Below are 27,319 nucleotides of genomic sequence, written 5' to 3'. Positions count from 1 at the left end.
AACACACGCAGTCACACGCAGAATCCCCATCTGTTCGCACTTTACAGGTTTAGTGTTAAACTACCCGAGATCAATTGACAGTAAAATCGTCTGGCTCATTCTGGAATTTCTTTCTGGTTAGATTCTCTGTTTGAGAGGATTGATTTTATTGTAGGTGGCGCTTTTTTGTTTGTCTGCTCATATTTTATCCAAAGATGCTTCTGGTGCTTTTTTTGTTGCTGTAAGTATAAAATGTGTTACTTGTAACAGCCAAACGACTGTAAGTGGAACAAAAATGTTATTTAAATTATTTTTTTATGAAACATGAATGCTGAAGCAAGTCAGGTAATCACAAAACTGATTACTATAGCATATCATGTTTCAGAAGAGTGACCAGTTACTAGTGCAAATGTACAAGTACATGTCGACATCAGGCAGGTAGATTTCTTATCATTTACTTGACTGGGCAAGAAAAATAAAACCCTGACCACAGGTTCTCCTACACGCTGTGAGGAGGAAGGGTAAGACAAGGTATTTGCAATCTGGATGCTCACTGCTCAGTTCCACTAAATCCTCCTCACTGATCCTCTAAAGCTGCACTAATCAATATTTATATAAAGCAATGCATCTAATGACTGTTTGTAACGTGAAAGGCGCTGCTCATCGTGACAAACCAGAGAATTATGACCTGACTCTGCAGTTCCTCTCATCTCTATGGAACATTTTATCATTTTGGTTTTAGGGCCAGCAACTTTGCAGTTTTGGTTTGATTTGTAGGAGAAATTTCTTTAAAAAACAATGTTTGCTAAACAACACTAAAAGACAGACAGACAAAGTTGGTGACTAGTTAGTGAACACAGTGGATTTTAGTATTTAGTATTCAGCTGCAAAAAAGCCAGGTATTTTTTTCTCGGGAGTGATGGGCAAAACAGAACTAGAAGGAGTGAATACTGGACTTACCACAGCCAGGTGGCCAGAAACACACCTGCAAATTAAAGCTAGTATTTCTCTGTGTCTGCTTGATATGTAAATAGGCAGCTGTTTGCTAACACATTCACCGTAAGAAGTTAATAAGGTGTGAATACATTATGTCAAAGTGTTTACTGCTTGTTTCACTACCCTCAAGTGGCTGAAAAGATTGCAGATTTAAAGAAATGCTAAATCTGTTTTTTTTTTTTTTTTTTAAGTCACCACATTGTCCCTCACCTTAAATATTTCCTTCTTTTCCGGTAACTCAGTTGCAAAGGAGGCTGTTGTCTTGGCCTTGGCCATTTAGTGTTTCAGGGTCCCACAGTATCAAGAGCCTCTCAAGGCCAGTGAGCAGCTCTTAGTTAGCTTTAATGGATTGCCACTGTTTGATGTTGTTGTTGTTTTCACCCTGAGGCCACAGAGGCAGTTTGCCTCGTGGCCGCAGTTAACTCAACTCATCCATCAGCCGCATTGCCAGTCCACATGGGTGACGCTCAGGGAGCCACAAAGGATCAGAAACACTGCTCTTCATTATCGCACAGTGCCACAAAGATGGCAAATTCTCCTGCTGGCTTACAAAAAAAGAGCCATTAGTGTGTCTTAAAAAGCTGTTTTGATATCTTTCAGCAAAATTCCCCGTCAGGCATTACACAGGGACAGGACACATTATCATTTGGAGTGATTTTGGGGACACAGCAGGCAGGATTCAGATTCAAGGTGATGCAACAAGAAAACGCCCACCTGTTTTCTCAGCAGGTGTGAACAGCGCCAGGATGGCGGCGCATCTCCCTGCTAATTGTGCTAACACTCCTCCAACAACTTCCTCTCCACCCACATCCCTGTCCTGTTTTAACTTCCTGCGCGCTCATGAAAGCCTGATCCTGCTTCTCCCACTCATGTTGACGGTGGATTAGAGGGAACAGATTGCAGAACAACTTAAGCATCTCCGCGGTCTATCAGTGTACTGTAAACAAGGGCTTCTCCTGCCTATGCGAATGCCAAAAGACTATTTTCAGACACGACGGCGAGAAAAATTGACAATAGAGAATATGGTGTGGTATTGTATTTGTGTGTCTACTAGCTTTGTTTAACTTGTCATTCACGTTTTCCTTTTTTTTCCTGGAATCAAACACGTGTATTCATGTTTTTCCACGTGTGTGTTTGGTGTCTAGTTGGAACAGAGCCAGCTACAGAAAGACGTCCTCAAGCTCAACACCTATGTGGCCTTGCACAGCTTCTCCCCCCAAGACAGCCATGACCTGGAGATGAGGTTAGCTTACACACACTTGCACACACTCATGTCACTCCAATCAAGAAATCCCACAACAACAGTTACTGTCATTACTCAGTGCAGCAGCTGTCCAGGGACACTGCAGCTGACTGATTGACTCTGACATGCTTACAGTGATTTCTTTTGATACATTTATATGTACCTGCGTATGAGGAATTTGAGGTGCCAGGAAGTTTACAAAAGCATGCGCAAACAAACACAATAAATATTAAGTGCTGGGCAGAAATCCCACACTGGATAATCCTCTTATGGAACTTAATTGATATACTACTGTGACGTCTCTAGCGCTGAAGAAAGGCTTGTGCCTGAAATGTCACATGCATATTAATAAAAGTTCATGTGAGCACACTAGTGTGTGTATTTGTCCTTTTATTTGTAATTTGAGGTGGCAACAAATCAGCTCCAGAGTTGGGAGTTTTTGAGAAATGGGGAACTTTATCAACTTTGTGAAATGCTGTCTACAGTAGTTATTTGTTCCCTCCTTTACTCAACAAAATTCAACAAATGTAATACGTTAAGTTATCCCTTACTAGAAATATAGTGTTAGTTTGTCCCAATTTGTTGCAGTAACGTGTGTAGGATCCTCTGTGACTAGACAAACAGCAGATAGTTGCACAGATACAGCACAGACCGTCATACACACAGTTATTTCTTCGACTTGTGATCAGTGGTAAATCTGCTTTGCACTTGCTGTGCCATTGTTTTCCATTGTCTGTTCTACCATTGGTGTGGCGCACTGCTAGAAATTTCCACAGAGCGCTATGCTCAAAGTTCAGATTATTTCAACTTATTTCAACTTTCAACTATTTCAACTGACCTTCAAAGTGCAACCAATGAGATAAAAGCTGTATGTGACAATGTAGTCAGAGGTGACACATGCAAGCAGGGGAGGTAGAGAGCGATGGAAGAACAGTTTTTCAGAGTTGCCCAGACTCTATATTACAACATTAAAAACATTACACAATCTCACCAGGAAAAGTAATGCATGACAAAATGTCTGCAGTCAGCTTGAGCTACCAGATTTGTGAATATGTATTTATTTAAATAGCTAAATCCAATACTAAAGTTAGCTTAGCTGTTTATGTATGCCAGGCAGACATGATGTATAGTGCTGCACTTTGCCCCTGCAGTGAGCCAAGAGTAAATTTCTTATCTTAGGAAGCGTAATTCGTCTTTTGGCACTTTCATGGCACGGAATCAGTGTAAAATCAGTAATTAGTGGTGTGTCTCTTTCACACTTATCGTTTGCTTGCTCTCTAAATTTGTACAGCAACTTATATTTTATGTTAAGAAAACCTGAAAAGAAATATTTGTTTCAGCACATTTTACAGGTTGTGTTTATACCTCCCTAAGACAATGCAAAGCAAACTACCTCCAGATGTGGTCAGGCTGATCCGATCACGTTCCGATCATGACACATTTACACCTTGCATCAACATGTATTTATCTTTATCTGTACAGTGTGTCCATATACAAATTACATTTTAATACCAGTTGTAATTGGCGTGAGAAAGGAAATAAAAGGAAAACCAAGACTTGTGGACTGCTGTTTTAATTTTCCTATAAGCATGATTCTGCATCACTGTGAAATTAGATGTAAACCCCCTGAACAAGACAGATTGAATCCAGTGCTGATTAATTCATAGTAAACACACACACACGCACTTATTTCCCTGAAGGTCACCTGCCAGGCAAGATGTAAAACACAAAGGGGTTACACTGCTCATTTCACTTTTTAGCAAACAATTTGCTCCAGTTCTTAATAACTGCAATTACAGTTTTTAATGACCATTATTAAATGAGGTATACTGTGTTATTTTTAATAAACACTATTAACCACCATCAATCATCGTGTTGATTGATTGCATAATGTAGGCCTCCCATGCACACACAGAACACAAACATTCATTCTGTTTGGCAGTATTAACAATAATAGCCTTCATGTCTGTTGCAGCACACTTATTGCCATTTGAGTCTGCAAAAACAAAAACAAGCCAAAAAAACAAAGACTAAAATGCAGTCACATTGTGATTGTACTGCACATTCATATGCAGTTATACAATACATAAAGAGCAAGGCACATGATCACAAACACACAATGTAACCCAGGTGTTGAATTTATGTTTGAAATAAGATGTCAGTGTGTGCTGCCTGCTACTTGTCAATATTCATCAGCTTTTTCATGCCTGTTAATTAGAGTGTCTGTGTTTCTTTCTTATAACTTATATAATCACTGCATTGAGAGCACTCGACGTCAAAGTACACAAGAATAGACTTACAAAAGGAACTAATTAGCTTCCTCATTTTAGGTAATGGTCCTCGAAGATTTATTTCTCTGGAGTGGCCTCATTAATACCGTGGTACCTGTGTGTGTGTGTGTGTGTGAGAGAGGCTGTGGTCTATTAATATCAGTCAGTCTCACCTCTTCTTGGATTTATCCTGAGAGAAACACACAATCTTTGGAAAGTCCATTTAGAGGTTCATTTATAGCTTCCAGATAGACCGTGTGCCAGGGGCTAAGATGAGATACATTATTTTTGATTGTTAGTCAAAGAAATCATTTTATTTTGTTAAAATGAGCGGATCTTTGATTTAAAAATAATGACAGAAAAATATATGGACAGAAAACAACAAGATGTACTTCAAACAAATAAATGAAAGAAAATAACTTAGGGAAGTTCCTAATGACTAATTCTCCTTTCGATTAAGATGAAATTATAATTCAGACGTGTCGACTAGTCTAAAAGTAAGAAAACACTCAGGGGTTTCGTGCAGACTAGAGAGGGTTTTAACATTTAATATACTAGACCACTTTGCACACATCCATAGCAATAACTACAAACATGTCAACAGTCTAACGACAAAATGGCTGAAAATCCAGCTTCACTGGCAATCACATCTAAATAAAACCCAAAATTAGCACAAATACTGCGACAGCGTTGCTACTGTGGCACTGCTACCGCCAGCCGTATCATTTTACATTGAGTTTGCAGAAGAGTCGTCAAGAGAAGAAAACAGCTGTAACCAGAAAGCGGTGTGATTTTTACCCTTTTGTTCAAAGAGAGAGAGAGAGGGAGGCAGGAAGAGAGAAAGATAAATATGCCAACACAGGCAGTGTGGCCCAGCTGTAAGGGTAACCATCATGGAGGACATGCCCAGGTCAGGATAATGGGTTTTCCTGTTCTGTCCACTGAGCCTGCATCATCATAGAATTATCATAAAGTACATATTGTCTACACTCAGTATGTAGTATGAAGTTGTGAAACAATGCGGCTGAGTTGTTAATACACACATTCAACACATCTGAGCATGTTGCAGCTCTGAACACACCCTAGTTAATGATGTCACACCCTGTGTTTTGGCTTTGGCAGTAAATTGAAAACACCTGTTGTGGCCAAATCACTTAAGTGTTTTATGCTGTTGAAAGTTGTGTGAATGCAGTTTTCTCTCTGCTGTGAATCAGGCTTCATTTACTCCTTCAAACAAAATATTTATTTTATCATTTTAGATTTATTTTATTTCATTCTAGTATTTGACCATGTCGACCTTGTCGATCACAATGTGATAATATTATGATGTTAAAGGGGTTACAGGATGTGATGAGCCAACGCAGAATAATCAGCTGAATCTGCAGCTTTACCGAGCTGGCTGTAACTTAATTGTTTTCGGTTTACTCTAATAGCGTTGTTTTCGCCCGCAGCAGGCAGCTGCTGTCAGTGAAAAAGCTCTTGTACCCTCTCAATTGCAAACAGCACACAGACAGTGAAGCATTTAACAGCAACAGAGCCAGATATTTCCCTCAGGAAATGGTAGAGACCAAAAACAAAGCTAAAAGAGAGTGAATATTTCACTATGATTCAGCAGGAGGCCAGAAACAGAAGTGTCCAAAGTAGACACAGCTGTATATGTCTGGTCTGTCTTATTACCTTCAATGCAACCTCAAACTTAGTCTAGAGATTTCATGCAGTGCCTTAATCATGATTGATAGGGCGCCATCTTCAACATACTTTTAAATAGGTCCTCAGGAAAGAGAGTATTCATCATGAGCAGTCCTTCAGCCCAAGTACCCATTTGCTCCTGGTTCTCACAGAAATCCTGTGAGGATTTAAGGATATGAGGGTGCACTTGTTCTCTCCCTCTTTCCCCTGCACACACACACAACACACACTCAAGGGTCCTTCCTCTCTCTTTGGTTGAGAAAAACTTCAATCGCCTGGCTTGATTTAAAATTCATTGACTTCTTCTCTAAAGCTCCCTGTCCACCGTTATACAGTGCAAAGTTCACCAAGCTTTGTTTCGTATTTCTTCTCTTATGAAAGCCTACATCAATATTTTTCTCCTCCGGGTTTCACTCCAGACACTCATCAATACATCTAACACTAACACATAAAGCGCAAATGGGGGGGAAATGGAATTTTTAATCAAAGGTTGAATTTCCATTTTCATTTTAAGTGAGAAAATCAGGTTTGTGATTAGTTTTAGTTGCTGCCACATGCTCTGATTACCTTCAGCCATGTGGTGATTGTAATGATGATGAGTTTTGCATTTTAAAATACAGTTTCAGAAATACCTCTGTTCTTTTTTTGTCGTTTAACGGAAACTGTGGAACAACGTGTATCGACTTTGTTGTCGTCACCTTAAAAGATTTTACAACGTTGGGTGCTGTGCCGTTTCTCACCTACAATAAACAGTGTTTTCTGAGTCATGGTGAGTATTAACCACGCAAAGGACAGCCAGCGAACCACAAGAGGAAGAAAAAGGGGAAATTACGTAAACCAACATTTGGCTCAACTGTGCTGGTCCTTTTGATTTTTATTGGTCAAATTTAGCCAACGGCTTTGAACAGATGCTAGCAATTATTGCACATGCAGTGATGGGATAAAATGATTCATGCGTTTCCTGGATAAGGAAGGATTACTTACAGCAAACAGGATTAATGTCATTCAGAACAGAGGAAAAACGCATCCTTTTGTGCTTGATTACAAAGCATACGCACGTAAGAAGGCCTTCTAAAGAGATCAAGTGGAGAGGTGAAGCTCCCCTCCTTGTCAACTTTACCGTGTTGCTTAATTCACCCTTTGCTATGCCTTACCCTCTCTGGTTACTGTTGCAACAAATGGCACATATGCAGTTTATAACAATAGCAGTGGAAGATTTACCCCTGTATTTATACAGCCAATAATCCAGACCTTCATGGCCCCCGAAAGCCCCAGATTACTTGTGTACAAGATGATTTATTACAAATTTGTTTGTAATATTTGCCATTAAAGCCCAGGGCTAAGGCTGGTCGTCCTCAATAATGTGTTTAACCAAATCACCACAAACAGAGGGTCATAATCTTTTCCACAGGGCCCCCTACTGGTTTTACCCCACCATGTTGATAAAAAAGGGAAAAGACTGAGTGATTCTTGTTTGTTTTGCTCTATGTTGCAGAGCGGGAGACAGAATCTTATTGGCTGATGACTCCAACGATGACTGGTGGAAGGTAGGTATGAAACCAACATATCACACCTTATTATGGCTCATTTAAAACATTTTTAGAAGTGTAATTAACCTTCTAAGGTGCTAAACTCAGAGATAATGTGCGCATTTTTGTTGTTGTCTAATTTCTATATAATGTCTGTTTTGCCACAAAAAGCCCATAACATGCCTGTGTAAGGAATGGATTGATAAATTACAGGAAGTGGAGCTGTAAATTATAGTAGCAAGGCAACAGGCCGCCTCAGGACACAAATGCATGACAGATAAATTAGGGAGACAAAAGGGCCAAAACGTGACTGTATGCAGGCAGCCGGCTGCCACCAGACCATGAAGAAACTCATCATGCATTTTAACACTGTTGTTGTTCTCTACAGGCTGTAGATAAACACAGACATCTGGCCTGTTTGGTCTCTGAACAATAGATACTTTGACAAGTCAAGAGACAAACATTAGCATCTGACGTAACACCTGCTTACAATGTATAGGTGCAGTGCATCTTCATACATATGGAACAGGTACATAGAAGTTACCGTGATCTAAAACAAAACTTAATACAGGTATTCTGTACTGTAACCAACAGAAGCTCTGTTGTTTTTTTCAAGGATTTTATCGAGTCATTTCTGAAAACACCGTGTTTGTAATCCTCTTATGTACTCTGCAGGCCCTCCACGTGTCAGCTGTTTTCATGTTTGATGATTTTTTTTTTGCCCAGGGGGTAATCGAGGACAGGATCGGATTCTTCCCAGCAGCCTTTGCTCATCAGGTGCGGACTGGCGACCAAGTGTTCAGGTGTAACAGGACATTCATCGGCTGTAAGGAACAAGGCCAGATCACCCTTAAGGAGGGACAGGTACTGCACTAACCTGATGATGATGATGGATATTTACTATGCGCTTGTGTCAGCATCTGCATCTGCAACAACTCTGTCCTCTGCTGGTATTTCCCCTTGTTATTATTGTCATACGGTTCAGGACATTTCCAGGTATCGACCTTTTTAAGCATTAGGTGTGTGAGCATCTTCTTCAGCTATGGAGACGCTCAACACAATGCATGATGCAAGAAGCAGAATGCTCTCCAGTAAACATTCAAATTGAAATCAATATGTGTAGAATGTAAGTGATTAAACCGTCTTTAAAATTACTGTAATGTCATTTGTTTGTACAGAATTCCTGATGCAAGTTAGCGCAGTCTTTCGTTGCTCACAGCCCATTCATGCCAAGGTGTGCATCGCAGAGGTCCACTCCAACCTGAGTGAGGGACCAGGTCCAATTCGCATTTAGGCCCTGGCCTTTTGGCTCTCATAGTGTATCGTAAACATCAGGGCAGAAGAATGTGTTTTTTTTATGTGGGATGTTGACGTGTAAGGGAAATCATCATTTATTTATACTGTATATAAAATGGTATTAAAATTGCGTATCATTATTATAGTGACCAAAATTATCATTTCACCACATTTTATATTGAAAACCTCCTTTAAAATGTCACCATGTCCTGTACGATGTCAGAGTTTTCATTGACGTAAAATAAACCCACATTGTATGCTGTGCCTGGGTCTTGAAAACTTTTGCTAACATGGGTTGATGTTGGACGGTATTACTGTATTAATACTTTAGGTTTTTCAAAGTGCAATAACTGCATGCAGTTTTAACAATAATTAAAATTTTAGTGTTTAATGGTTAATTGTTTTATCCCTAATTTGTATTTAGTTCAGTCCTATTCCCTGTTCTTCTTCTACTTTTGCTGCTACTATTGTTTCAACCTGTGTGTGGCATGCATGGTATACTAAAAAAAAAAAAAAGGTTTGCTCATTGCCAATAAAAATATTAGCCCATAATTTATTGTATAGTAATTCAAAAAGGGTCAAAACAGTAGAAGTGCCCTATATAGAACACTTCTGACTATTCCATTATTAGAGATTTGAACATTATTAGGTCCCAATATCATTTGTGTCTGACTCATAGCAGCTTGGTCAATTTCTCATGTGGCCCCACATGAAAAATAATTGCCCACACCTGCCCTGGCCTAGCGGTGAGGTACAGCTCCCGAATGGAGTGTCAGGTGTTTTTCTTTCTGCGACTAACAAATAAATTAAAACTTGGTCAATTAAGACTTAGTTGATTACCACGAAGCATCTCTCCTGCCGGGCTGAGACTCTTAAAGTTTACGGCCTGCCACGCTGTTGCTATTGTATCACTCTGTTCACAATTACGCAAATGAAGTTGTGAGCTAAAAACAGAAGTGTATTGATGAGACTGACAAAATGTGAGTCGACTCGCAGTCTTCTCGACTGATGACTCAAATCATTGACTTTCAGGGGGCAGCCATGATGCAGTATTGATATCAACACAAAAAGAGCCATCGTTACGGATGAGTCCTCCTCCTCCTGCCAACTCTGCAGGTGCCTCACCTAAACCATGCAGAGTATTTTCCGCATGTGAAATCACATCTGACACAGACATTGTCCCATTCTCCCTTATTTTACACACAGTAGCTTTAAAAGAGTGCTTGCAAGAAAACTCTGCTCCCCTTTGTGGATAAAAGCCTTTTGAAACCAGCCAGATAAATCTGAAAATGCTTGGTAATAATAAGAAGACAAGTTTTCTTTGTTTATTGACTTTTTGGAGAAAAATCAGATAGACAGCAGTTCTGTATTTGTTATTCTAGTTAACTGCTTGCCCTTGGAGTCACAAAGACTGAACACATGATACAGTAATACTATCTAGACCTTAAGCAGTGTTGATCTCATGATCGTCATCATCGTCATCATGAGTTGGGTAAGCAGTGACCTTTATCATGGACATAAAAATTTCCACATTACACCTGTGTCTAATTCATGATCACACCCCGGCCATTAGAGCACATCCGATTCACATTATCCAGCAGCTCTTTAGCCATCTTATTACCCTCCTGCAGCTCCCACGCTGCCTCTTACCTCCAGCGACTCTTCCCTCACATGCACTTAGGCGCTGAAAGGCTCGACCGCAGTTGGCTGACAGAGGATCCCTCTCAAGAGTTACCATTAAATTAGCATTTTGGCATAATGGCTCTACTTGGATCAGGCCCCTTTTTTCCCACAATGCTTTCCAGGGCATGTTGGGACACAGAGGAGGCTTAAAGCAAGCAACCCCCAGTGGAGATGAAACCACCGAAAACATGATGAGTCTATGACCCGCTGCCTTTCTTTTCCAGTCGCACAAACCCAGGGGAAGATATTGTAGAGTACTTAAGAGCGAGCACAACGTGTTCTGCTCCATTATGAGGGTCAATGGGTGAAATTAGCTGGAAATAAGACAAAGTTTGATGAGAAAATAAAGAATTGATTCCTCAAAATACCCACCATTTTCTCTCTTTCAAGGTAAATTTTTATCACAATAATCAGTTGAGGATCTCAGTACTCATCTCATAATCATAGCAATATTATTAAAGGGATAGTTTGGATCATTTGAAGTGGGGTTGTATGAGTTACTTAGTGATAGTCAGTGTATTACCTACAGGTGATGCAGGTTGGCAGGCTCCCAGTTTGGAAAGGCTGAGAGGAGCACCAGTACAGAAGCTAAGCAATGCACTGCTGTGGACAGGATCAGCAACAAAACATATTTTGGCCACTTAAAAAAGGCCAACCTAAAAAAAAATCAATATCAGTTCCTATATTTACACCACTTTATGTTGCTACCAAACAGCCTTTATCTTTCTTGGAGAAAGTGATATTTCGCTTATATAACAGCAGTTTATCATCAGGAAAGGCTGTCTGACGGCAAGGTAAATCAGTGAAAATATTCTAAATGTATTGTACACTTAAAATGATATTGATTTTATTAGGTGGCTACAATATGTTTTGCAATACGTGCCATACAACTGTATTATCCGAGGCTTATGTTGTGCACCTTTATTGCATGTAATCCCCCTATAGATTTCCACATTGTTCCTTTCTGCTGTACACTCTCAAATAATGCCAGAAATATCCAAGGAATAATTTAAATGAGCCAACGATGCACAATATGCACCTAAAATATACTTTGTACATTGTAATGATAAATAAAACCCATTCAAGACCATGGCCCTGAGCAAGCTTCTGAGGAAGCTTTCCACACAAATTCTGACCCTGGCTGCAGAGATTTGCTCTCATCAGTTACGAGCAGTGGGTCTGATCAGAGTAGTGAGGTCCGACACTGACGTTGGGTGACTGAGTTTGTTTCACAGTCAGTGTTCCAGTTCATCCCAGAGGTGTTGGATGGGATTGAGGTCAGGACACTGCTCAGTCCGGTCAAGTTCCATTTCCGCTCCGACCTCACTTCATGTTGAAACGGAAAAGAGCCTTCTCCGAACTGTTGCCACAAAACATGTCTAAAACACGTGTCAAACCTAAGGCCTGGCGCCTCATTTTATGTGGCCCATGAGAGCTTGCAAATAATGCTGAATAATTTTTGAATTTTGCGCAATACAGTTCTATTCTGCACTGCAGAAGCACTGTGTCCATAAACTACATGTCCCAGAATGCATCCCTATTTTGTTATCTGTGCACTGATGGCATATAGCCACTAGATGTCAGTACATCATGTCAATATCATATAGCTGTTTCCAGTGGCTGTAGCCCTCTAGCCAAGTGGTTGTAGCTAGTAACATTAATAGTACCAGCTGTCATTTTGTTTTTAACCAAATATACATTTTGGGTTTGTATCCTTGCTCATACGCTACACACACTGAATCAACCTTTATTGTTATTTTGATCACTTATACTACTTTGTATTTTTCATAATAGTTGTGCACTTGAATGGCTGGCCATTGTTTTTCCTAGACCTAATAATCATTGAATATAGGGGCAGTTATGTAACATGATAACAAGCAGATGCATTTTTGTAGTCTGACATTTACAACCAGCTCCCTGAGGGCAACGCTGAAAACATCACTGTATACTTCAGATTTTCCTTAACTGGAACTAACCTAAATCATAAAAAAACAAACCCAGATCAAAATTGTGTGGCCAAAAGTATGTTAACAAAACAAAATAAAGCTATCTATACAGTCATTTTCATACTGTATATACAATATAAAAGGTCCATTATCTGTTTAACCAGCTAAATTATCTGTATCTGTATTTGGATAGAAGACCAGAAGTGGGTGTGGTTTATACTGGAAGTCACGGGCAAATGTTGTATTTTATAATCTAATATTAATTGGCAATGTAATTTTTATGCCTGCAAAACATTACAATGAATTAATATTGGCATATAATTAATTATGAAATGTATCTCCACATCCTCATGCTGTACTTTCCACCTATCTCTCTTTTTACTTTTAGCTCAACTAAGTTTTATGAACTGTCTGAAGCCCACCACCACCACCACTACATCCCATTTAACTGGTAGATAATGAAAAATCTGAGACTGGGAAAAATAAGTTTTATCAATCAAAAGCTTGCTTTAGCATAGGACAAAGGAACGCTATAGTAAATATATACAAGTATATAAAGATATCCTTCAATTGAAGAGAATAAATTCGATAGTAGAAGTTATTTGTGCTTTGTGCAGAATGATGTATTCAGATTCTAGTGCTTCCCTATTACATATATTGGAATATTTGGCCAAATGTTGTTTTACTACGTTTGAATGTGCTCATCAGCTGTACTGTCTATTCTTAATTGTTTTCACATTAAAGTAACATTTCTCTTTTTCCTCAGATTTGTGTGAGCAGCGAGGGCGAACGCAGTGGCTTCATCAGAGTTGTGAGTGGGAAGAAGAGAGGCTTTGTGCCCTGCGACGTTCTGGAAATCATCTGAGACAAACACTCAGAGACATGAAAAGAGAGGGACAGAGGGAAGGGAGGATCAGCCGCCTGGAGGTCAGAGGAGGAGGAAACTGAACCTACAAAATGGCCGTGAGAAACCAGTGAGGGAGTTCGCCTCATCAGAACGGCGATGCTGGTTTTGTCAGTGAGGACTCCACTTTGTTGCAGGTCAGAGTCTCTATACCTTCCTCAGCCCCTGTCCACTCAGAGAGATGCTGAGACGACAGACTGGGAGACAGGAGATCTCTGTTTCACTGGATTTAATTTTTAGAGCCGATGGGTGTTTTTTTTTTTTTTTCTCTTCCTCTTAGTTTTATTCTGCTATGAGCTGTTTGTTTTTATAAGTTGAACTGCCGGCTGGCTGTTTAAGCCAAAGAAAATGAAACATGAAACACTTAATAAAAGGATTATTTTTCAAGGTTTCAGCACATGCAATGGAATTCCTCCTACAAATAGTTTAGTTTCTCATGCTTTTACTTTATATTACAAACAAAAGGCAAGCTTTTAATGCAGAGTAGTCAGCAACAGGCTCTGAAATGTCAGACTATTTTGGATAACAAAATCTGTTAATGCAAAAACAACAAATACAATAAAATATGAGCGTTCACTTTCTTTGAAGCCTCAAGATCTTTTGAAATACATTTCTTGTATAACCTCTAGCGTGTGGTTACATTCTACGACAGAACTACAAGAAACAGGTGAGAAACAACGGCGCACATCAGATGCAACAAAGCGATGTGGGCGAGTATTTTCAGAGGACTTGAGGAATTTTCAGTGGTCCTCCAGAGATGTCGCCCTCACACTCCCCAGCTTTATAGTGTCTTACTCATTGCAATCCAGGGGCCTCATTAAAGAATTTCCTAAGTGCTTCTCTAAACTTAAGTTTCAAAGAAAAGAAAACCCAATTTGTATCTTATCTTAACTTAAAAAATCCTAACTAATGCTCTAACCTGATTCTTAAATCAGCACTCGTCCCGTCATGTCTGTATCTGTGTTAGGATGTACACAGGACTGCCTGTATCCTCGACAATGGCCGCCTCACTTCACCTGTCACTGGCTAGCTAACTTGCTAATGGACAAGAAAAGACATGAATTTAGGCTTCAGAGGCATTGGTCGTGTTGGTGAAGAGAAAACCCACCAACTGGATACAGTGCATAGATTAAATTAAAAAATAATCATGTTAGCCATTAATTTGTGCTCCAGGACATTTAAAGCATCATCATTCGGTTTGAGTAGTCTTCTTCCGATCATAATATTTTGGCTTTCATGTTGTTCCCCATCTTCATTATCATTTCCATACAAAACTAACAACAGTGGTGCTGCCATTTTCTGCAGTTCTTTTGAGTTTAGGTCAGGATCTGTGTCATCCTAACTTAGGGAATTCTTCAGTAAAGATTCGAAGTCCACCTCCAGTCATGTTTTAAACAATATAAAATGCTCTGCAAGAAGTGATAAATTGTGTCTGATGTTTTTTTTTTTTGCAAAATAAGTTCAAATACCTCATTAAAATGGCTTACACATAGCTCTACACCTTGCCTTCATTTAGTATTCAAGAATTCATGAATATGCAAATTGCCCCCACCCTCACCCCTACCTGCAAGGAGCTTCACCTGGCTTCTCCTCTGGTTTGCTCGCTGGTCACGGTAACTAGCTACATCCAGCATCGCCTGTGGGCTCGGCATCTCAACAAATGATATGTATATCAACACACCCTCGGTTAACGGGATTGGTTCCTGAGGTTTATGACATCATATACCCAGCCTGTCTGAATCCATTTTTTGAGACTGCTCTTTCTCACTGTGTTTTCAAAGGAAGAACACATGAAAAACAACACATGGATATGTTAGACAAGACAGAATTTCTTCCCAAATGCAGTTAGGAAACATGTTTATATAGTACAAAAAATCATAAATGTCATCCCAAACATAGATAAGATAGATATCATATATCAGGCTTAGGAAATAATGAGGCCCCAGGATTTTACTTAATGATGATGGTGATATATACTTTATCATCACTCAAAAAGAAACTATTAAAATCTGTTTCGGTGGACATAAATCTTGGAATCTGACAATTTTTGCCTTGTCCCCATGTTGCAGAATCTGTTAGATTTATCTTTTAAGACTTAAACATCTGTTTCTTTTTTGGTTGAATGATTAATCAGTTTCATTTTCTCTCTTTTTGTTTGTTTTCAGTAAACGATTTCAGAACGGTACAGCTACGATGTAATCAAGACATTAATGTTTTAATGATCATGAGAAGATGATGGCACCTGTGTACGAACATGATACATTTCTGGTTAGCATGTTAACTTTAAATGTGATCAGTCTTCGTGTGGTTTTCCTCTTTCTCAGCACAGACGGTCCTGAACAGCACTTCTCGTTCAGACTCTTGTCAGGTGCATTTATGGACAGGTGTTGCATCATAATAGTAGATATAGTATATCTTTTAAAGGTTGTTCTGCACTGAAACTTGGCTTTATTGAATGTCCAAGAATTCTATATTGTACATACTGTACATACAAGATTAAAATTCTTCTTTATCACAACAGAAAAAAGGGTGTTACAATGATTTTTGTGTTTTTTTTCATTTCTTTTCTCTTCTTTCTCACAATTAATTATATAAAAACAAAAACCTAATATTTTCATCCATCTCATCCTAAATAATTCTTCCATCTTTTAAAGTGAATCCTGCATTTCTACCTTTTCTACCGTTTCCTCTCCTGCTCATTAATTATCCAACGATAATAAGCTCATCATTCGCTCAAATGGGCCCACAAAAACATTATGCACCATGCAATTATGCTATTTAGTTGCCAGCGAAAACAAGTGGATTGTGACTCAATTATTTAGAGTGAGTAATCCATTTTCACAGCAAAGAAAGAGAAGAAGTTGAGGAGAAGAAACGTAACATTTTTATTATAGTCATGGTCCTGCTTCAGTATTAATAATAACTATTTATTTATGATAGACAAAACAAGAGAATCATAACCAGAAGGCAAAATAACAACAAAAAGAAGACATAATTAAGATAAAGTTAAGGTAAAATTAAAATAAAAAGCAAAATTGAGAGTTGAGAGAAGACAGCGTGATAAAAAATAAGAACAAGAGAAGAGCGAGGACACAAGGAAGCATAAGTTAATGTAATGAAAAAGCACCCTATGCATTTGTTCCCCCTTTGCCACTCACTCTCCTGGCTCCTGGAGCCCAGTTTACCAGGCGCTACTATTTCAAAATCTTTAATCTAGATCAGAAATTATTATTATTATTTGGTATTTCAAAACCAGCGAATGTGATCCTGATCCTACAGAACTGGGATAAAGATTTGATAATCCATTCCTACCCAGAATCCAGATTAAATGTTGTTTTGGGATATTTCAAGACTTCAAGGTGCAGATTAAGACAATTTTTTTATGTTCAAAATCTGAATCACTGAAAGTGTATGTAGAGACATAGGACACATGGCACATATTTAATCACTTTTATTCAGACATCTCTATGGCCGATATCTCTAAAACTCTGCAACTCACGACAAAAAAATCGGGGGTGTACCCTCCCTTTAAGCAGAGGGAACTTAGGGGACTGAGTGAAAAAAAAAAAGTGTTAAATGCAATATTGTGCTCATTAAAACAACAAGCTACTTTTAATCAAGGATTACAAAGGTGTTTTGTTTTACACATTTAAATTCTAAACTTTACAGGTCAGACATAGGAAATGTAAGCATTCAGCCACTTGGTAATTGAATTGGCCTGCTACAGACCAAAGTCTAAAAAACTGTGACCTGTTGTGTCCAGGCCACTTGCTCATCTCTCCATCTTACAGTTCAGTAAGCCTCGCTGATTGACCCCCCTCTGATCCACCTGACCGTCTGAGCAGACGATGTGCAGACCCTGCAGTCCACCATGAGAGAGACTGTTTCACTGCAGACTGAGATGATTCTGCAGCTCCATTTAGCAAGTGCACACATGTTTAAATTGTTGCCGGAGGCAGAGGCTATCTATAGAGGTTTAGACAATTACAAACACTATCAGAGCTATTTCAGTAACAGCTCATTTTCCTGTTCTGTGTCTAATGAGACACACCCGGCCATCAGTGCAGGGCTCAGAGACTTGACTCTGGCAACATCTGCTGGTTTTTTTGAGCAACAACAACATCCTGTTGGGCACAAATCTGCAATAGTCCTGAGCTACAACCTCTGAAGTAGTGTGGAACAAATAAATGAACAATGGTTGGAATGAGCTAGAGGAATAATGTGTGAGAAAAGCATGCGAGACTGGAGAGACCTTTGACTTTGGATATCAACTTCACACACATTTTCACACTTTTACACCTAACCCACTACATGAGCAGTGGGATGACGTCTTTCCGTTTTACTCACAGAACAAACTTACAGCAACAGAATGTTTGTCTTGGTCTACCATTCAAATTAAGTTTGATTCCTTCCTCCAATCGAAGGTCAGTAGAATTTATTACCCTGTGTAAAAGCTCAGCAAGGGTCATGCAACAGATACCTTTAGCTAAAGTTCACCTGTAAAAAGAGAGAAGTTACAATACAGATCTAAATGGCAGACAGACCACAAGTAGATCAGACCTGCGGGTGGGAATGAGTTCAAAGTGAACTGTGCAGTCTGTTGCCTATGGCAGACTGTCTGTGGTCCAGAGTGCAGTTATTTTGACAGACAAAACATTTTGCACAATGTTGATGCTCAAATCCTTAATATAATTGATGCAACTATACTGTACTCTTTTGTCTCTTCACTTTCTTTACATTCATGATCAAAGTAGCAGAGGACTTTGAAACTGATGTATAAAAAGCCCAAATTGGAGCATAAAAATTCACCAGAATGCATTATACCAGGTGCCATGAATTACATACGATATTTGTTGATTTAAAAGATCATTTTGCAGGTCAAGAAAGTCGCCATTTGTCATAAATACAGTAAAACACTGTTTAGTTTTGTGCGACTCAGTGAACTACATCTCTCATCTCGCACAACGTACATCAGCAACACCAACGTGGCTGCCACCTCGGCACATTTCACCACTTTCCTCCAGAACAAGTGAAAAAGAATTAAAAGAGATGAAAATCACTACAAGTCTGCTCATGTCACTATAGTATGTAAGATTTCTGCATTAAAATGTCTAAAAATGCTTGACATGATAAAGATTTGGTGAGTGGTGTACTTACATTATCCCAAATGTTTCCAACACCGTTCAAACACAAAGAAATCTGTACGTTATTCAGGTTAATTGTGCATTTCTTGCTGGCTGTTGTTAGATGCTAGTTGCTATAACTTCCAGAAAAACATTACGTCACTTAATGTTTTGGTGAATGTTAAATGTATAACGTCTCTCACGCAGCTTTTGGGTGTGTAGTCTTTCTAATTACGCATTTTCCACATACTTTTCTTACACTGCAAAAGTTTTAAATTGACCAACATGTGTTAAATTCTTGGCACAGTTTTAATGGGATTAAATATCTTATTTGTCTCTCCCTGTTAACTATCATAGACCCTACATATTTTTTTCTGAAAATGAGATCCAATGGGTCGACTGGAAGAGAAGGATATACTGAGAAGCTGGAGTTACAGTACATGACATTCATACCTATTCATTGTGAAATCGTCACAGCTAAAGTGGAAACTTGACCTAACAATGGTGTAACTGCATCACTCAGCCACAGACTTTCTTGTTTATTGTGCTCTTCCTAGCTCTAACTTTTCTGCAATCCAGCCAAAAAGTGACCCACAATAGGGCCACAAATCCACCTACAAATTAAAACAATATAATTAAATAAAGTCTGTAGCCGTTCTTTACTTTCTGTTGTTTCACATTCGTAATATTATGTGTTAGACTGGCAGTGCACATCTGAGCTGTTTAAAGAACTCAAATTACAATTCCAAGTAATGCATTCAGTAGAAAACTACGTGCTTGTGAATTGTGAGTGCTTGAGGTTTCTGTGTATATATGTGCATAAATGTGTGAAGCAGGAAGGGCATAGCAGACGTCTTAGTTTTTGGTGATATGTGTTTCACTCTCAATACGAAACCAATAGAGAAACTGTAAATTCTAGACAAAACCATCACAATTCTGAAAATGCTTCTGTGTGAATGATTCAGTGAATACCCCTCAGTGACTGGCTAACTAAGGATAGCTGATGCCTGAATGCCTGTGCACAAACCAAGTCACAAACGTTTTAGCATTCAAAGAGTTCCTTTATCTCTGTGCACTTTGATTATCAGGTTGTGGATTTGGAATGAGTGGAGAGACACCAGTTAAAGCCAACTGAATTACAGCAGGGCCATGGGATTGCTTTGCACTGCTGTCATTTTTCTTGCTCTGTGGAACCAGGATAGTTCAGCACATCAGGGCGAAGTAACACCTACAAACTGGTTCCACAATTGTGGTAAGTCTACAGTCAGCGAGGTGTTGCAAAATAAGCACTAGTTTTAGTTGCAGTAAAGCTGAATTTATGCTTCATGGGTGTTTGTGGAAACAGTAGAGTATATCGACACATTGACACTCCATTAGCTGCAGCCGTACTAACAGTTAATCTTCTGGGGTCCACACCAAACATAATACTGTATACATTACATGCAGCACATACTCACAAAAAAAGAAACAAAAAAAACATCCCCCCACCACCACCACAGCAACAACACCAAAAAAACAACAAAAACAACACAAAACAGGACCGAGCTCTACTCATCAAAATCAAGAAACAAAGGATTTCTACATAGATACAGGCTACCAATGGCTCATATGTAAGCTAATACACTTTGGCCAATTATAATCAAAGTTAACAACAACATCAAAATGGGCTTAGAGAAAAGCCTCCAGGTGCTCCAAGGATCTATAAAAAAAAAGGTTTTATAGTGCTTCTATCGTTCTACAGCATCATTTCATTATAGTGACACAAAACCAAAATACCCTTTAACATGTCTGTTTGTCAGCTATAAATCAGTAGGTGAGGAGAGCTGTTTAGTCAGGAGATGTTTTAGTTATATTTTAAAAGGATCTTTACTGTTTTCCTGGATGATAAACTCACAGAGTTTCACGTAACCGTATCTCTGCACGGTGCACAGTTCTTCAACGTACTAGTCTTGACTTTGGGTCTTTCAGTAATAAGCAAAAGCAGCTGCAGTGCAATTTTCTATTGAGCTTCCCAGAAGGAAATGATCACACAACCACAAATAAATTATATAAGACACTGACAAAGATATTTTGGCATTTTCTCTCTGAGTCATGCTTTAAGTCACTGAGAGGTGGTTTCATATAATGCATATAGATCACAGGGGGCTGCTTGAGACATTACGGTTTCATTTTGGAAATCGCTGGCTGGGCTGTTAAGTCGTCATATGTTGTAGGAAAATGACTCAAACACACACACAAAAAAGTAAAAGATAAAAAGTGATATGAGTGATCATGACCAACGTCAGTCAACCACAAGAACAAAAAATCTGATGCCCGAAGTGCCTCATATGCTTCTGCCAAAAAATTGATGTAAAATCATCTGATGCTTTGTATTGACTGCACTTAAGAAGACCTTAAAAGATTACACTAACTTAGTTTTTATTTGAATTTAACCTCATACCTCAGTCTTCATGAGGATCCCCGCTGAATATCTATTTGTGTTTCACAACCTTGCATGCATGAGAAATGTCACATTACTTTACACTGATTAGAATTTGTGTTGAGTTTTCTTTCACAAGAGTGTCCCTGCATGTAGAGTATCATAAGGTTTTTTGATATCAGTGCTAAAACAGGTCTTTAAAAATGGTGCAGACATTTTAAAGGAGCAATATGTAGCAATGACACGTGTAAAAATGATGATTGAAATAACAAGTTGGAGCCATAGACTGTAAATTAAGTATATATTGGTTGAAACCCTGATTAATATAGAGTCTATAGTTGAAGCGAGTTGTTTCCCCGCCACCTCGTCATTCGTCGACTCAGGGAAGCTCTGCAGGCTGCAGGAGCTCAGCAGGAGCTCTGCTGAAGTTTCAGTACCCAGCTCTACATATATGAGATCAAGTGTACTTTGTGGTAAATTACCAGATTTAGAAGCTACTGGGAGAAAGTTCCTGAGTAAATAATAAGACTTTTTTTTTTTTTTTTTAATCTTATTCAGGATAAAATGTTTATGTTGACCATGAAAAATCTATTCATATTCCTGTATACATGATTCTAATAGTATCCAGGTCAAAGAGTGTTCAGAAACTGGGATAGATTTACATATCACAGTATCTTGGTAGTATATAAAGATTTCAAGGAAGCATGATGTTTATCATGGACACTCCAAAAACCTGATGTACTCGCGTGCATGTAAACACACTTATTACTGGGTGTGTATTGTGTAAGATGGCTCTTATCCTGTACAATACATGAATATAAGACACCCCTTTAAAAAAGCATTTTTTAAATACTTTATGTTGTATGTTTGGTACAATATTAAAAATGCAGTGACTTTTGCAAGCACCATTCTTGTGGTAAGCTAAGTGTTGATAGATGTGGTTGAGAAGCAAATAGCAGAAGCTTTTAAACGGTATAAAAAGCCACAGAGGGAGCAGCTGAGAACAGCTCTGATGAAACTGTGATAAAGACCATGAGTCCTGCCTTCAGCATCGCTTTTCTCCTCCTGCTCTCTGCAAGTAAGACAGTCGCATTATTTCCCCCATAATCTCTAAAAATAAAACTGTCTTTTTCTAAGAACTGGACTATTTTGTATTTTCAGCTGTTGTTACGTCTCTGGTTGGTCAAACTGAGGGGGAGGATTTTCCATCCCAGAGACAGAAGAGAGCTGGTCATCATGCAGAGGAGGTGAAATACAATGACACACAAGCACACACACACACACACACACACACACACACACACACACACACACACACACACACACACACACACACACACACACACCTGATGACAATACATTCATGCATAAATATTTGTGTGGTGACAAACTTTTACCAAACTTGTTTTGTCACAGAAATTGCTAAATGAAGATGTGTGTGGCAGCTGTAAGTCACTGGTCACTGAAGTGAAGAAGAAGACGAGCAAAGACACCTCTAAGGTAACAAATATAAGATATAGTGTCATAAAACATAAAACATTCAGAGTCTGATCACAGTGTAAGTGAACTAAATATCTGACTGAACCTCTTCAGCCACTTCAAAAGGCCCCAAACATTTGATTTTCACTCCTGATTTTTATATGTTTTATATGATTGAATTTTAAGGCTAAAATTGCAAAGCTGGTGGACAAAGTCTGCAGTCAAGAGAAGAATAAAGAGGTGGCAGCAGCCTGCAAGAAGATCACCGCAGAGATCAAAGACAAACTGAGTGAGGCCGTAGCCGACGGTGGCGATCCCGAATCTGTGTGTAAAAAAGTGAAACTCTGTAAGAAGAAACCACCTCCCCGCCTGTAGATGGTACAGATGAAGTGTTAAAGGACTGATGTGCGTATTTACTGTTTCAAATGTTTAATTTTGACTACATTACTGTGTGCATGCTGTCCTGCTCTTGCCTTTGTAATAAAGACTGTTTTTTAAAAATTCCTCTCATTTTATTATATACACATCACAAATAATTTAAAGTCTATTAATCTTCAGGCTAAAGCTATGGCTTAACCAAAAATAAAACAATGTTTTTTCTAATTTACTTGTTACTTTAAAGGGTAAAATTAAAAACAAAACATATGTTTAAAGCAAATATAACTTGGTAAATCTGCAATGACATATTTTCAATGAACTCACAGTACAGTAGTTACTTTAAAAAAAATGGTGATAAAAGAGGAATTTGTTTTGTCCTGGTGTATAATAAAGTCAAATAAAGTCAAAGAGAGTCAAATAACATATTGCAGTCAGGGTTTAGATCACATCAATGCACAACACCTGCAATAAGTGTACTTGATATTATTAAAGCCTTGGACAATCTTCAGCACTTTTCACAGACCTCTCTAAGGCTTTTGATTCAGTTGATCGTAGTATCGTACTGGACAATCTCTGCTCGATTGGAGCAAACAAAAAGTGGCTCCATAACAATCTCTCAGGTAGAACTCAGGCATTACTCTCCAGTGGTTCCAAGCTTAGTTCTCTTAGCATTAATCTAATCTAATGTAATACCAATCATATAAACAATATCATTTTTGCCACCCCAGTTAACATAAGTTTTTACGACGACGGCACAATTTTATATTCCATCGGCTCTTCTCTTAATCTGGCCATTGCAAACTTACAAGCTGCTTATTATACATTTCACATCTCTTATTGAATGAAAAAGAGTAATGACATGTTTAACTTTACAAATCTCCATTACTCCAAATACTGCACAAACTGATTTGAGTTGAGTAACATATGCAGTATATTTGCCTTTTCTGTAAGGTAAGGTAAGGTTTATTGGGGTATAAAATGAAAACTGCATTTCAGTGCTGATGAGTGAAAACCACTTAGATAGACCTGAAGGAGGGACTGATCCTATTTGAGTGGTGACAACTCTCTTATTTCTTCAGGCACGAATAATTTACAAAGCCACTAAATCATCTGAAAAATGCATTACTGCAAAGCTAAAACAATGCCTGTTTTTCTTAGCTCACGCAAAGCTGACTGCTAAATGTTTTCTAAAGCATTTTTTTAAAAAATGCAGCGTTTGACTTTTGCAAGTGCCACTACCTTGTGGCAAATAAGATGCTGATACGTGTGTTTGAGAAGCATATAGTTGAAGCCTCAGAGGGAGCAGCTGAAGACAACGGGAGCGACCATGACTCCTGCCATCACCATCGCTCTACTCCTGCTCTCAGCAAGTAAGAAAACTACATCATTTACCCCCATTTTGCTTATAATTCAAGTATTTTCTGAGACATATTTTTCTTTCAGCTTTTGTTAGGTCTCTGGAGGCCCAAACTGACGAGGAGGAGGATTTTCCCCCCAACTTAAAGCATGACCAGGTAAAAAACTGTGACACATGAGTTTGAACGCTATCAAAGTATGAGCTGCAATTTTCATCACTTCATATTTTGTGTGAAATTAAACATTTTTATCTGTATTGTTATAAATCAGATGTTGCAGGAAGAAGCTTTGCCAGGGTCCTGTTCTGCCTGTAAGTACATTGTGTCCACGGTAAAGAAGAAGCTGGGCAGTGATCATTCAAAGGTAATCAATACAAAATATGTTTTTTAAATAATTAAATTTATTCCCCGTCACACACGTCATACACACAATTTCAAAAATCTAAAGGAAAGGCAAATAAGTTATATGTCAGAGGCAGAAGATCAACACACAAGAGGCAAAACAAGGAAATAATAATAATAATAATAATAATAATAAGAAGAAGAAGAAGAAGAAGAAGAAGACGAAGAAGAAGAAGTGTAATAAAATAAATGAAATAATACATTGTGTTATAGTTTATATAATAACCAAGTAACAGCCGATGTTGACTGTTGGCATTTCACCTGACTATGCGTTTGTTTTTGTTTTTGTTCAGAAACCTTTAAACTCTCCTGATCTCTTATGCTTGATACAGATTCTGCTACAAGTCTGACTTTTCATTTTGCCAATTTGACAATGCAGAAAGTTGCCAGGAACCCAAAATACAGGACAAATGACACAGGTGCCTGTGAAAATATAATATTATTTAGTGATAAAAAAACAACAACTTTTATTTATGCTAACAACTGCAGCAGAAAAATGTAAAAAATTAAACTATAATACAGTTCATATGTAAAGTGTTTGAGCTTTTTAATGGAAAGTCTACAGTGCATTTGTAAATTTGTATGATATAGTGTGAAATCCCTACATAAATATTTTAAACTGTATTGCATGATGTATGATTTAATTATGATATTGACTTTGATTTTGTCCAAAAAATACATTTGTGTTTTTTGCAGAAACAGTTCGGCATGATGACAAATAACAAATATTGGGGGCACCGCATTGGACTTTTGGCTGAAACAAAATCAGAATATACCAATCATTTTTATTTCAACCGCTTTATGAAATTCTGAAAATTTTCACTGCTTCAGGGTTTGTAAAAATCAGTTTAAAAACTGAATTACTCACAGCGGTGAGGGGTTACTGCATGACCTCAGAGATGGATCTGCATTTATTTCTTAGTAAGAGGACAATCTGAGCAGGTCTTACGCAGGAAACAACCCGTATCGAAAACATCAGACAGTATGTATATATTCCGCTTTAGAAAGGTTTATTCCTGTGATTTGCTGATGTTTGTATGCTGAATCAGACCCATACCCACGTTAATGAATGAAATGAAATGTTTCATTTGTTTTTTCTTTAAGGAAAAAATCAGACGGCTGCTGAACAACACCTGCAATCAAGTCAAAACAAAACTAATCAGATCTGCCTGCAGATATCTCGTCAAAAAGTTCAAAAACAAACTGATTAACGCCATCACAAATGTTGGGACTCCCAGGAGTGTATGTGTTAAAATGAAACTCTGCAAGAGGAACAAGCCTGTCTATAGATAGTGCACATCATGTGTCCCTGCTGCGCAACACACTGACGTGTACAGTCATGTTTCAACTGTTCCTGTGTGCTCGTTTTTACTTCTGCAATAAAGCTTTTCTGAATTGGTTGTATTTTCACATGCAGTGATGTGATTATTTTCATTTTATCATGCATACATTTACTTCATGGTAAGTTTAGACTGTTGGCTAAAACTGGGTTTAATGGGTAAAAGTGATACCATAAGGTGAAGTTATTGGAGCTGAGTGGAAATCACAGGCTAGTGTTCAGAAGTCATGAGAGGTCTTCCAACATAAATGTGCACTTAGAGGCTGTTTTACAGAGGACTGACAGAACATTATGATGTCACAGCGAAGCTGACCTTTGACTGTTTGGATACAAAATGTCATCACCTTATCATTTTATTGTATTACACATTTATGTGAAATTTTATCATAATTATTATCATCCCCACCAGGGGATCATGTGATTGCTTCCGTGTATGAGCATGTGTATGTGTGTGTGTGTGTGTGTGTGTGTGTGTGTGTGTGTGTGTGTGTGTGTGTGTGTGTGTGTGTGTGTGTGTGTGTGTGTGTGTGTATGCATGATGAGCAGACCTACATCTTGTCTGGAGCTAATCTCACATACCACTGGACCGATCAGAACCACTGTGATCCAGTATTTGTTAAAAACCTTAAACATTTTTTTGAAGGACTTATGCCTTTTTGTGTTTATGGCCAGAGGCATTGTGCTTTCAGGGTGGTCAAAGGTCAAAGGTCAAGATCATAGTGACCTCTCAAAACATGTTTTTGACCATGATTAAAAATTTTGCATGCTAATTATGACAATATCACACACAAGTATCTAATAAGATAAAATGATGGTGTATTGACATTTTATATCCAGAAGGTCAAAGGTCAACTTCACTGTGACATCATAATATTCAGCTCTCTATCAGTCATCTGTCCTCTTCTGTGAAAAACAGTCTCTACTCTACGACAACAAGTTTCTCACTGGAAATTATTCACTGGAATCAGACACGTAGAGTGATACCCTCCATTTCACCAGAAAATACACACAACACCTTTTATTAACTTCCTTCAAAGTTACAGGTCAATAAAGTTCAAAGCTCCATATTAAATTCCTTCAAAGTCTGCACTACACATTACATGAGTCTGGACAGACTTGGATGTAAACTGTAACTTGACTGTCTGTTAAGACTCTCAGTCATCCAGGTCATGGTATTCATAGCCAGGGTTGTCATAGGCAACTGGGCTTGATAGAGTTCTTGAAGAACGACTCTCATTCACACTTCCCCCCAGGTGACCCTAACGGTTCGCACAATGGAAGGGCGGGCT

The 27,319-nt window shown here is 38.5% G+C and overlaps 2 protein-coding genes and 1 long non-coding RNA gene across 3 annotated transcripts in view; all 3 read left to right on the top strand.

The window, feature by feature from the left end:
* The window catches only part of stac (SH3 and cysteine rich domain), a 47,534-nt gene extending 33,418 nt beyond the window's left edge, over nt 1-14,116 (top strand). The window contains exons 9-12 of the mRNA XM_084742876.1: nt 2,121-2,218; nt 7,673-7,724; nt 8,433-8,570; nt 13,398-14,116. Coding sequence (XP_084599002.1) covers nt 2,121-2,218; nt 7,673-7,724; nt 8,433-8,570; nt 13,398-13,496 — 387 coding nt within the window. The 3' untranslated portion in view covers nt 13,497-14,116. The remainder of the gene's footprint in view (nt 1-2,120; nt 2,219-7,672; nt 7,725-8,432; nt 8,571-13,397) is intronic.
* A 7,765-nt stretch (nt 14,117-21,881) lies between these two features.
* LOC146310814 (uncharacterized) lies at nt 21,882-23,039 on the top strand. The gene is made up of 3 exons (XR_014772326.1): nt 21,882-22,324; nt 22,494-22,577; nt 22,743-23,039. It is a non-coding gene; the product is annotated as an uncharacterized LOC146310814 (long non-coding RNA).
* Nucleotides 23,040-24,450: 1,411 nt separating this feature from the next.
* gnly (granulysin) lies at nt 24,451-26,086 on the top strand. The gene is made up of 2 exons (XM_084742139.1): nt 24,451-24,653; nt 25,796-26,086. The coding sequence occupies exons 1-2, from the start codon at nt 24,489-24,491 to the stop codon at nt 25,982-25,984; spliced, it is 354 nt and encodes a 117-aa protein (XP_084598265.1). The 5' UTR covers nt 24,451-24,488; the 3' UTR covers nt 25,985-26,086.
* Nucleotides 26,087-27,319: the final 1,233 nt, after the last annotated feature.

Source organism: Lutjanus erythropterus, chromosome 18 (genome assembly GCF_056507025.1).
Source record: "Lutjanus erythropterus isolate fLutEry1 chromosome 18, fLutEry1.hap2, whole genome shotgun sequence".
Taxonomy (NCBI): Eukaryota; Metazoa; Chordata; class Actinopteri; order Lutjaniformes; family Lutjanidae; genus Lutjanus; species Lutjanus erythropterus.
This window is presented reverse-complemented; position numbering and strand designations above follow the sequence as displayed.

What these genes read in the sequence shown, in the direction of transcription:
- gnly (XM_084742139.1), top strand. Translation starts at nt 24,489, where the DNA reads ATGAGCTGCAATTTTCATCACTTCATATTTTGTGTGAAATTAAACATT. An exon ending in TGGGCAGTGATCATTCAAAG is followed by an intron (nt 24,654 to 25,795) that starts GTAATCAATACA and finishes TTTTTCTTTAAG; the next exon opens with GAAAAAATCAGACGGCTGCT.